The sequence below is a fragment of the Abramis brama genome (assembly GCF_963993115.1).
Source record: "Abramis brama genome assembly, chromosome: 14".
NCBI lineage: Eukaryota > Metazoa > Chordata > Actinopteri > Cypriniformes > Leuciscidae > Abramis > Abramis brama.
The window spans coordinates 31,589,491-31,602,752 of NC_139976.1; the positions used below are offsets into that span (position 1 = coordinate 31,589,491).

The following is a 13,262-nucleotide window of genomic DNA, read 5'->3' on the forward strand; positions in this document are numbered from 1 at the left end:
CGGTTTGATCGAATCATTTAAAAGAACTGTTTGGACATCATTCTTCGCGCAGCTCACGTTAACAGTTTTTTCTTTAAAATATATATATAGCCTAGGCCTATACTGGCATAGGGCATAGTTAGGCCTAAATTTGACTAGCCTTTGTTAATACCTATAATAACCTTACGTTCTAAAGTAGCCGAATTATAATCATATTTATTATATAAATAAAAAAAACACTCTAAATACGAAAAAAGCATTAAATACATTATTTAAATAATTACTGTGACACATATGGTGACATGAAATTAGCTTATGGATAAATCCACACACTTTGTATTTTTCTTTCAGAATATAACATGGTTAAAAAGATTCAAAACAGAAGTCCCGCCCAAATGGTGTGAAACGGGAAGAAATGGGGGGGGGGGGAGACATAAAATCGGCTTCTTTGAATCAAGGAGCTCAGAGTGAAAACCTCAACTTTCCACGCATTACCTCAACCAGCCAAAAAACTGTATTTTGAAAGAAATCATGCTTGTCAAATTTACCTGCGTTGTAGTCACCAGGGCATTATTTATTTTAGTGTCTCTCATCGGTGTATGGAGAGTGACATGGGTGAAAAATAATAATTTATACTGGTTTCTAACTATCCTCTATCTGCCTCTCGTGGCTGAAATGATTTTAACTCTGAGAAGAAGAAAAGGGAAGGATTACAAATGGTAAGTACACACGTCAACATTTCTTTTTGCATGTATAAGAATTTCGAGAGCCAAATTGAACCTTTTCTGGGGTCAAAATCCTGAAATATCATCTAGTGAAACTTGGTTTAAACACTTGAGTGAATTTTGACAATATATAGCTGAGTGACTCAAACTCTGATCTTAGGGTTTCTCCAGCAATATTGTTTTTCCTCATAAGTATTATACCAACCATATGGATCCTTGAATTGCACCATCAGCAAAACAGATCAGAAGACATAGAGGTAATACTCAAGGGAAAGCAATAATACTTCTATAAATACATTTTAGCTTTAGACTGCTTTGCAAACATATTTCATGCTGCCTTTAGAAAACGTTAGAAAAATAAAAACCCACGTGTATTTCAATGCCAGTGTCTGATACAATGACGAATGCATTATATTTCTTAATGTTTTATGCCTGAAATGTTGCTTATTGCAGTGCAATAAACTGGATTCACCTGAGAGCTTCAAATTCTTTTTTGATGAAAGGAGAAATTCTTCCAATGCAACCATGAATTTACAGGTACTCTCTCTGTCTTTTATAACATCATGACTTTCCACATTACAGACGTTTTCCATGGAAATGTAGACTACACTAATCTCTTAAATAAGTCTCTTGCAAACATAGTTTATTTACTCAGTTTAAAGCACAACTACTAGCTTGGGTGATGTGTAAATACAAATGTTGGTTCAGTCCTCAACACAAACAAGACCTGTGTTAATGGTTGCGCAAATCATGGTTCTTATAGAAAAACTACTGTTATTTGTTGAGAAGTCGCCACACCTTCACCTGTGAGATTTACAGGACATGCTTTATGTAAGTCTGACCTCAGTTCTTCCAGAAGGCAACACCTCTTAGCTGAATAGTAACTTTGTGGTGGTATTTTAGGACCATCTAAAATTCTTGTCATCGGTTTGTGCCAACAACTGGATCCTAGCCCTTCACCAAATCCTCCTGATCCTGCTAATAGTGGGGAAGTGGCTGCTACCAATCGCTGGAGGGGTCACCAGAGATGAAATGTCCCAGCTGTTGCTCATCTTTGTGGGCACGGCTGCTGATATCCTCGAGTTCATCAGTGAGACGCTGTCTGATGTGAAGCAAGTATTGTTTAAGACTAAATAGTCCACATTTTCACATTTATTTCAATGTGTTTCTGTTAGTGTAATGAAATCTTTCTGTTTACTTCCAGATTTAAATGAAAATAAAAATAGAATAAAATAAAACCCAACCTATTATTAAATGTGGTCTGTGTGGAAGCTTGTTTCCACTTCCATACAAAATTAGTTTGTTAAAAAGTAAAAAAAGGACATCATTTTATTTTGTTTGTTTATATCTCACAATTCAGACTTTATGTAATTTGAAATTGCAAACTTATATCTCACAATTCGGACTTTGTTCTAGCGATTGCAAGTTTATGTCTTGCAATTCATAATAAATGAATAATATAACTCAAAATAACTCACAATTCTGACTTTTTTTCTCACAGTTCTGTGTTTATATCTCATAATTCTGACTTTTTTCTTGCAACTGCGAGCTTATACACACTCAGAATTGTGAGAAAAAAAGTCTGAATTATGAGATATAAAGTCACAATTATGCGTTATAATAGATATAAACTCACAATTGCAAGCAAAAATCAGAAATGTGATATTAAAAGTCACAATTAACTTTTTTTATTTTTTTTATTTTGCAATTCTGACTTTTTTTCTCAGAATTATGAGATACACACTCAGAATTGTTAATTATAAAGTATGAATTGCAAGATCTCACTCAGAATTGTGAGATAGCGTCACAATTTCAAGAAAAAAGACAGAATTGTGAGTTATTTTACATCTGAATTGCAAGACATAAACTTGTAATCGCTAGAAAAAACGACGTACATGTAGAACATGTGGAAACAAGCTTCTATAGGAATGAGACAATAAGGTCTATATTTTCTTAATCATTATTTTTTCATCATATGCTGTTCCTTGTTCTAGGGAGAACAGTCTAGTCTTTGTGTGCATTATTCTTGCAGTTTGGACATGGAGTATGCTACAATTTCCTTTGAATTTTTCAGGTCTGTACCATATTTGTCTGTTGTTTTATAATATGGCATATTCGTTATGACCTTATATTTATGCATAATAATAACTATAGCCAAGAAACTGCAATTTAATTTTAGTCATTGTTGTAATGTTCTTTCGTACTTCTGTTTTTTATTGGCATTTCTCAGTGGTGAACACCAAACCTGAGGATTTTTGTGAAGGCCAGGATGACTCTCTCATCTCCAAGTACAGGACAGATATCTGGAACATTGTGGGATGTTTTTTACTTCAAGACGGCCCATTCTTTATTGTCCGACTCACAGTTATGATGTTTTTTTCTGTCTTTCATCAAATGCTGGTCTTCTTTACCATTAAGAACTTTCTAGTAGTGATGCTTAATATCTACAGGATGTGGGTCATTTACAAAGATTACACATCGTGAGAAGGGCAAAAGGGATCTTGTTTGGGTTAAAAAACTGCAGTTAAACAAATTCATTGGCATTATTTTGAGAACTGACACTGTGTCATGTGTTTATCATTTTGATAAACATTTTGACTCATTTTTATAGAACAGCTTATTGCTATATCAATAATACATGCATATACAACATGTTATATTATTAATAAGGCTGTCAAAATAAATGCTTCAGAAAAATTAAATATGGCTTTTTGTGTTTTTTTAAAAAAAATTAAGGCAGTTAACTTTAATTCTGTTATTTTGGTTTCTTAAGACTGAACCTAGCAAGTGCCAGTTCAAACAGCAGTCCCAAAGTAGAGCATGTTTATAAGTAAATAATAAATTACTTCTTAAAAAATAAATTTGATTGAAGCTCAAGCATGAAATAGCACCTGCTGGAACTTATATTGCATTTTATGTTACAAATATTGATGATTATCAACATTTGCAACAAGCAGTGCCAAAAGTTTACATGTGTAAGAACATAAAGTGTGGGTAAAGTTGTTGCAGACAATGGATAGTTCTAAAAGGAATTAGTGAATTAGTGGTTTCATCATTACGCCAGTAGGTGGCAGGCTGAGTTTATGAGTGACTGATTTTGATTCATTCACTTATAAGGATGGTTCACCCAAAAATTAAAATTCTGTCATTAGTTACTCACCCTCATGTTGTTCCAAACCTGTAAGACTTTCATTTATCTTCGAAACACAAATGATCTTTTTAATGAAATCTGAGCTTTCTGTCCCTCCATTGACAGCTACACAACTGACACTTTGACGCTTCAAAAAGTTCATAAAGTGATCGGAAAACTAATCCATGACATATGATGAAAAGATTGAATTTAGGCCTTTAATCACATATAAACATTGATCAGTGAACATAAACAGAAGCTCAACCGAACCTGCTTGACACGTGAGAATGAACCTCATTGGTTCTTGCGGAAGCTCCAACGTGCTGCGTAACACGAGAATGAACCTCATTGGTTCTTGCACGTCAAGAGAAACATGCTTGAGCTTCCGTTTACTCCAACTGATGTGTGAGTTGATGAATGTTTATATGTGAATAAAAGCCTAAATTCAATCTGTTCATCATATAATGAAGAGCCTCTTAAGAAAATTCGTATTTTTTTTGTGTATTTCCCATTCATTTCCTACGGTGGTCACTTTTGACTGTGAAAATATACACTGTTTTTGGTTTAAGACCATTTAACCTTTTAGAATCATGTCTGGGTCTTTTTTTGTGCAATCACATAGCAAGTTGGACAAAAGTAACCATTAGTACCATTCCAATTAAGTAAAAGTAAAAAAAAAAATTTAAAGAAAATTTCTGCCAAAAATGCATGGCCAAAACAGTATTATATAGAATATAGAATTAAATTTTTTTTAAAAAAATTGCATCACAATAGGTGTATTGTGATTGTCAAAACATTTTAGTAACTAAACTGAATTTTATTAGGTTTAGTGACATGTTACAATGTTTACATGGTACAATTTCTGGTAAGCTACGCTATTTTATTATTTCAATTCAATCCAATTATTGTGATTTGATTCAATATTGACTCATTTGGATAAATATTAGGTAGGCTACACAAGATAGGCATTAATTTTTCACAAAAAAAACATCTCACCTAATGCTGTAAACATACAGAGAGCCCTATGTTAAAAATAACTCAAATTAAAAATAATGCGTTTTTTTAATTATAATAACATCTTTATTTAATGATATAAGTAACAATATAATAAATATGTAATATAGTACACATATTTAGCAAAATACTCTCTATAGCTCTTTTTTTCTAGCCAACTAAAGTGCTATAGCCTATATCCCAGCAAGCAATAGCCGTCATTTCAACGTCTCGGTTAGACCCGATATAGTCCGGCTATGTGTAACCCACTTTTAGCCCAAATAACATTTAATCTGGATAAATGTATTTTTTTCCAAAATAACTTGTGAGATGTATGATATTCCATCATGTAAGAAAAGTCAACTGTGATTACAAGTTGTTTGGTTTGCTTTATTTTACATGTTATATGTGTAGGCTGTGCGTAGCCACGATTTAGCTCGTATTCAGACCCGGCTATTGTAGCCCACTTTTAGTCAAAACTGATTAATTGTAGTTTTTTGCCAGGCAGTGCATGAAATGGTTGATATTTCATCACGTTCGCATTGGTAATGATATCTACAAGGTTCAATGTGCCATTTCACGACATGGTCGATCTGTATAGTCACTATTTAGCTCCGAATTGGACGGGCTATATGCGGTCTGCTTTAGCCCACCTGGCGAAATCAAAGCAATCTGGTCTACGGACGGCTTGGCTTATAGCCCTGATTCAGACCAGCGAGCTAGTATAAGAATATTAGTCTTAAAAATGTTTTCGCTCACACAGCTTAATGTTTGCTGTCTGTCACACATAAACATAACATATACACAATCTACGATATGACTGTCTATCATTTCAAATTAAATCAAATGCAATGGCATTTCTCAACCGCTAGATGGCACAATCGAAACACTACTGAGACATGACTACTGGGACTACTGGCATTTCGCGACTAGATCACTTTAGCCAGATCTCGCGATACACATTTCCTCCATTTTCAATTTTATTTTACACGAGGCAGCTGTCGGAGAGCAACGGGCGAGCAACACTCTGAAAACCTTCAAATTTCTACTTCGATCTTGTAAGTATGCGTGTTATTTTTGTTATGTTCATTGTTTAAATTAGTTAGATGTTATAATGTGTAGAAACCGTGACATTTTAACATTACCATTGCAGAGTACTATTTTTCTCCAACAAGTTAACGTTACCTGTACGTGTTATTGCAACTGTGTGCCCTTAATCTAAAATGTATCTAAATTCAAGGTGGTAAGCATTAAACTATGAATATTATCATTACTAATTTTTATTATTATTAAAGATACCAATATATTTTTGTTTTTAGATTAGAGTAAGAAATAATAGTTTTTGATTTAATGCAAATTTTCAAAGTACTTTACATAAAACTTAACAGCAACATGAAAAGAAATTATAAAATAATATTTTTTTCCTTTCCAATTAATAAAAGGTAGTGGCAAACAGTAAAGTCTTTAAACTTGATTTAAAAGAATTAAAATATGCAGCATACATTCAGTTTTCAGTGAATTTGTTTCAGATATGGTGCATAAAAACTGAATGCTGCTTCTCCATGTTTTGTTTTGACTTATAATTTTGACTTATAAATTTGATATAAAAGTAGCTGGCTACTGTCCCAGATGACCTGAGAGGTCTGCTCTGGATGGTTCATAATGCATCAGAAGATTATAAATTTACTTTGGCCTTAAAATGTTAATTAATTTAATAACCAGCTGTAGTATTTTGATATGAATTCTTTGACAGACAGATAGCCAGTGTAAAAACCTCAGAACTGGAGTGATGTAATCCACTTTATTTGATTTAAAGACACTGTTTATTGCAAATTATCCAGCAATCAGTCAACAAAGTACAGCAATTGAATATACAGAACACTTGTCACTGACTATACCATTAAATGTCTTGTTACCAACATTCTTCAAAATATATATTTTTTGTGTGTGTTCAACAGAAGAAAGCCATACAGGTTTGGAACCAAGTGAAAGTGAGTAAATGCTTACATGATTTTTTTTTTAAAGTGAACTACCCCTATAAGTATCTTTTTATGTTCATTAGAGTTATATGAGTAAGTGATAAAGAATGATTTATAGGGATAGTTCACTTTGAAATTAAATTTTGCCATGTTTTAGCTTACCTTAAGGGAATCCAAGATGTAGGTGTCTTTGTTTCTGAAGTAGTTTAAATTTTGATATTTTTAAGTCAAACTGTTCTTGTCTGTCAGTCAGTCATATAATGCAGTTCTATATGGTCACTACCTGAAAGAGCACGATTGTTGTCACGATTTGTTATGATTTCTCTTACATTATGAGCGTGCTTTTTGACGTGCCTACATTTGTAATTAAAAAATTTTGGTCAGCAGTAAAAATTATCTAACGAACAGTTCTGTTTAAAAATCCGTACTGAAATCGAACCGAAAGCCTCGTACAGAATGGTTCAATACGTGTATCGTTACACCCCTAAAATATATGTATGTGTATATATGTATGTATGTATGTATGTGTGTGTGTGTGTGTATATATATATATAATTAGTGCATCACCATTATGCAGGCAAAAATGTTCAATTATTGATATTAATTTATTAATAATATTGATATAAATTATTGTCTATATTGATATAAATTATATAGTCTCAATCTATATTCCATTAACTCTATATTGGCCAGCTCTAGTGTGCATCCTAGCAAAAGTGAATGACTGTAATTAGTTAAAAATGATTGTCAACAATGCTTTTCTTGAGCAATAATTTTTTCAATAATCTCATTTGGCAGACACAGTGATGACCAACTTTCCTTTGGCGACTGAATGGGAAATAAAAGATGCAATTTCTGGTCATTTTAAACAAGCACCAGGGAGAGCAGGGGGTGGTGGTTATGGATATAAAGCTAACAATTAATTCTTAAAAATTTTAGTATCTTAAGTTGTTTTACATATTTTCCAATATTTTATTTGTTCATTTTTATGTTTGAATGTTGTCTAAGTTGTTAATATAATTGTTCTAAATAAATCCCTTTATAATCAATTAGTTTGGATGGATTTTCATTTATGAGAACCTGTTATATTTGAGTGAAAAGAATCCTTATGCCTCATTTTGTTGTCTATTACATGTATATGTAGTGTAATTGATGAGTAGTCTATTCTTGGGCTATGGTTAGACGTCTATTAGATTTTCACTGACAGCCCAAAATCAGCCTTGTTTTAGCCTAGACCCATATTGCCTGTCTATTAGACGTATATATGTAGTCGTTCAATAGCTGTCTATTCTTGGGCTATGTTTAGACGTCTATTAGACGTATAAATATAGTCATTCAATAGCTGTCTAATTGTCTATTCTTGGGCTATGGTTAGACGTCTATTTGACGTATATATGTAGTCATTCAGTAGCTGTCTATTCTTGGGCTATGTTTAGACGTCTATTAGATTTTCACTGACAGCCCAAAATTAGCCTCGTTTTAGCCTAGACGTCTGGGCTGTGTTTTGACGGCTATAAGACGTCTATTAGACGCAAAATTGCTTGCTGGGATCTGTCGCGTCACATTTACAAGCAGCAGCAAAACTGTATTGTTTGAATTTCGTAATAAAAGTGACAGAATCTGAGAGCTGAAATTTTTTTTATATCATAAGTAACCTGCTCTGTCTAGTCTGTCGGTCTCCGTGTCCACTTTGCTTCGCGATTTTTCTGTGCGTGAGAAAATGGATGTGTGGCGAGAGAGCGTGTGGGAAGTGTAAATTGCGTGTGTCTCACGGTGAATGCGTGAGAGTTGGCAGCTATGCATCAGGATGTGAAGAGAGTTCCAGTATAACAAAAAGTGTGTATGAAACAAATTGCCTCTACCCTTCCTCTAATACATCCATCAGGCTTAATACTTCCTTTTCCCCATTGCTTTTCCTTATTCTTCAAACATACCTTTTGTGATTGTGGCCAAAGAGTTCAATTGACTCTTTATCAGACCAAACATGTGGCGGTGGCTTATCTAAGTGTGGTGTTGAATTGTGATTCTGACATTTATGTTGAGGTTGCAGCCAGGTAATATTTCTTCCCTCCATTCAGATCATGTTTGTGCACACTGACCCCTGTGTCAGCTCAAAACTCAATATTCCCTCAGGCCTTTTTTTTTTTTTTGCAGTCCTATGCATTGTTTTAATGCACTGTGAACTAACATGAACAAACAATGAACAGCTTTATTTTTATTATCTAACATTAAGAAAAATGAACAAATACAGTAACTATGTTAACTAATGAACCTTATTGTAAAGTGTTACCAATAAAGTCAACTGTGACATATTATACCCAAAAATTCGTCATACAGTGGACTACCAGTATAATTAATAAAAATTTGGGACCAAAAATGCAGTCCTATGCATTGTTTTAAATTCCTAACTACAATGAGCAAATCCAGTCTTGGATTTGAACACTGTTGAAAGATACAGTACAACTTACCGAATCCATTCATTGTCCCTTACAGTGCTTTTTTTTCTTTTTGGTGTGTTATCTTATCTTTATGCGTGCAGTCAAACCATATATTATTCAGACACCAGATATAAATTTTGATTTTTTTTACTAGTGGGTGCAGGAGGACACTGTAGTTTATTTATGTAAGTGAGGATAGCAAAATAAAGTGGTAACACTTTACAATAAGGTTCATTAGTTAACATTAGTTAACTACATTAGTTAGCATGAACTAATAATGAACTACACTTATACAGCATTTATTAATCTTTAATGTTAATTTACTAATACTTTATTAAAATCGTGTTAACATTAATGCATTGTGAACTAACATGAACAAACAATGAACAGCTTTATTTTTATTATCTAACATTAAGAAAAATGAACAAATACAGTAACTATGTTAACTAATGAACCTTATTGTAAAGTGATACCAATAAAGTCAACTGTGACATATTATACCCAAAAATTCTTCATACAGTGGACTACCAGTATAATTTATAAAAATTTGGGACCAAAAATTATTCAGACACTTTGACCTCACCATGTTTTGCTTAAGTGTTTTTTCTTTAATTGTTAATGCGACATTTTTACACCACAGACTGAACAAAATTAAGCATTGCTTGGTAATTGATTGACCTAAATTGGTATTATCTAATACTTAAATTTAACATTTGACAGCTGACAGCTATTCAACTTAATTCATTTGTGAGGCAGTCTAACAGAAGGATGGCCAAAACCAGTGACATATCATTCTTGTCATATTTTATCACCATTTTCTAAACTATAGCAAATAAACTGTGATAATGTGAGAAATGTTGAAGGTGTCTGAATAAATTTTGGTTAAAAACAAAAAAAAATATACGTATATATATATATATATATATATATATATATATATATATATATATATATATATATATATATATATATGCAAAAGTCTTAGGCAAGTTATTTTCACCAAAACAATGGTTATAAGCCATGTTATTAATGGCCATTTATTTATTTTTGCTGTAGTTTGTCAGTAGGAAATATCAGTTTACATTTCCAAACATTCCTTTTGCCATATGCATTAATTGTAATAATCCAGTGAGATTTTTGTATGCACAAGGAGTCTTGACAACAGCCGATATGATCCACATGGATATCTGATCTCACCATCATCAAGTTCGAGACAGACTAAATCCAGAAGAACAGTGGCAATGTCTCCAAGATGCTTGAAGAAACCTGAGCATTAGAGAATTCTTTCAAAAACATTAAATAATAATGCTTTTATTTACTGTAGGCCAAGCAATGGTTAAGCTCAAAGGACAAAGAGCATGAAACACATGAAAACACATTATGGAAATACGTCAGTGTGCCCTTTGAGGGCAGAGCATGTTTAAACAGCCAACGTGTTTGTCAAACGATTATATTATTAATTTATTTGACTATTTGGATATCATAAGAAGGAAAGAAGTTTCCTTTTGTTGGGTTTTGGACCAGGAAGAAACTGAAATTGAGGACTTTGTTGTGTTGACCTCATGCTGAGAAATGGCTGTAAGTCTTGATAAACAGACACATGAGCTGCATGCTTTCCTCTTTAAACCAATGCTTATCTCAGACTAGATGAATTGGAAGAGGAATACAAGTCAGATAGAGATGGTTCGGTTACCATGATCTTGCCAAGATCATGGACATCAGATGATTCCCTTGTGGGTACCATTTGATGGCTTTTACACTGTATTGTGTTTCGTGTGTTATAAGAAGAAAAAAAAAGAAAAGAATAAAGACTGTTGCACTACATATATTTAGCACATTTAGCATAACATTGCAACTAGCTAATTTTGCACATAAATTGGTAATTTGCACTTTATATATTGTACCTTCTTAGTAAACTGCCTTTTTATATTGTATTAACCGACTTTGTTATATAATTTTTATATGTTAATTGCCTTTGTTATGTAATTTTAACTCTGTTATGTACTTTAAATTGTCTAGGACTACAGATGGAAATTAGCATAGTGCTAAATCTGGTGCAGCCATCTTTTTAATGTAACTGCACATTGTCCTGATATAAATAAACTTAACTATAGTCCTAACCCTATCCTTACTACTAAACTTAACCCTGGTCCATAACTTATCTCTTACATCAGAGGGAAATGACAGAAGCACCTAACCCTGGTTGTGAGTCTAAACTTGACATAAAATGTAAACCTCAAATCTGATTGGTTGATTGGAATGTTGTTCCAGGATCAACAAAGATGTTGATCCAGGAACATGCTGTACTTGGTGAAATCACGTAAAATGGATCAAATTCCAATATAATCATAGCACAGAACGCTCATATTGGAGCAGAGAGCTGTGGATGTGTTCATATATGTTCTGTCTTCTCCTGCAAGGCTAACTGGATGAGAGGAAGTTATGTGTGATAGCAACTTACTTTCTTTCCTTCCTTTTTTAATTTGGTTCTTTCTGACTGAATTAAAGGTTTCCTGTTTTTAATTTTAACATACATAGCACAAAAATTAAATGTGAAATGCTTTTTTAAAACATTAGTTTTATATATTTTTCTTGATTATCAAATAAGCGTTACATGTATATATCTATATTTAAAAGAATTTATATAAGCATTTGATCTCTTGGTATTTGTGCAGTTAACATAAGGTATCCACCAGAGGGCATCATGTGGTAAACAGAAAAGTGGAACGTTTGCATCAAACAAGCTCACATTTTTAGTTGAATTTTATTTTAAACACAAATTATTCATAGCCTAATTCCTTATTCAATTATTTGACAATTGTTCAAATGAATAATAATAATAACATTTTCAATACTCTTTCTGTTTTTAATTAACAGATTGGCAAAAATTCAGTAATTTTTTTACATTTCAGATTGCAGGATAATCTAGGCTAATCCAGCTTTGCTGCATATCATTAATATTAAAATAAATAAAATATGTCATGCAGCTATGGAAACATTCTAGTCGCACGACTGTCGGATTCCGTTGAATTAATTCAGTTAAAGACCATCAAGCCACCAAAAAATTCTGACTGGCTGAACTGTTATGTGTGTATCAAGTAGAAATTCTAAGGTTAAAGTCAACAAAACATGATCCATTCAATGGAGGGTAAAATTATTATTGTTAGTCCCAAAAGAATAGCCTATAACTACATTACAAATATGTATGGCATTCATATTATTGTTTAACTGCAACAATATTATGAACCAGTAAAGGCGAGCTAAAAATGAAGGGTGACATCAATATTCTTATGTTACAAAGCCTTTTATTTTAGTAATAAAGAAAAAAAAGATCAGAGATCACGAGAACATAACAATATCTGAAAATAGCTAGCAGTATAAGGATCTATTGATTTTCCTGGTGTGATAGTAACTAAATATTCCAGTATAACACGGCTCTTATAAATAGAGTATCTCAATCTCCTTCTTGTGTTCTCACTATGACCAATCACCAACAGCCCAGTCTGTTTGAGGATCATATTGAAGGATCATTAAAATGAAGGGTTCCTACAACTTCCATGGCTTTTCATGTCGTGAATCATGAGTAATGCATATGTTTTTTTTTTAAAGAATAATATTTTATAGATATTTGCACGGACAAAGACCAACTTCCATAGAAAATTCCATGAAGATCATTAATTTAATACTTTAAGGTTCCTCACATTAAGTGCCAAATGGTGTGAAAATTATACCCTTACAAAAAAAAGAAAAAAAAGCATCATATTTATCTCAGCGTCTTTGGGTTAGTGAAAAATGGAGTATAATTGCAAGCATCGAAACTTGTCCAGTTAGCAGTTGAGTTCTGTGATTTTATAAATCCTCCTGCGTCCTTAACTACAATCCCGTGTCTGCTGTCAACAATTTACAAAATACTAGTCAAATACTCCATTTTTTAGATCTGTATTGTTGGTTAAAGTTAGGGTAGGCAATTCCGGAAAGGCTAGCAATAGCAAGCTAGCTTTGAATGCATGAGATCACC

At 32.8% G+C, this 13,262-nt stretch overlaps 1 protein-coding gene and 1 long non-coding RNA gene across 3 annotated transcripts; both read left to right on the plus strand.

The window, feature by feature from the left end:
• Positions 1–396: 396 nt before the first annotated feature.
• tmem26b (transmembrane protein 26b) lies at positions 397–4,498 on the plus strand. Of its 2 annotated transcripts, none has more exons than XM_084135593.1 (6): positions 397–698; positions 865–961; positions 1,158–1,241; positions 1,608–1,820; positions 2,703–2,778; positions 2,935–4,498. In XM_084135593.1, the coding sequence occupies exons 1-6, from the start codon at positions 511–513 to the stop codon at positions 3,186–3,188; spliced, it is 912 nt and encodes a 303-aa protein (XP_083991719.1). In that variant the 5' UTR covers positions 397–510; the 3' UTR covers positions 3,189–4,498. The 2 variants fall into 2 exon arrangements, with proteins under 2 accessions (XP_083991719.1, XP_083991720.1); XM_084135594.1 differs by having other exon boundaries at positions 1,608–1,816; positions 2,699–2,778.
• Positions 4,499–5,628: 1,130 nt separating this feature from the next.
• LOC311096528 lies at positions 5,629–7,928 on the plus strand. Its single transcript, XR_014609052.1, has 3 exons — positions 5,629–5,885; positions 6,786–6,818; positions 7,605–7,928. It is a non-coding gene; the product is annotated as an uncharacterized lncRNA (long non-coding RNA).
• The last annotated feature ends 5,334 nt before the right edge of the window (positions 7,929–13,262 follow it).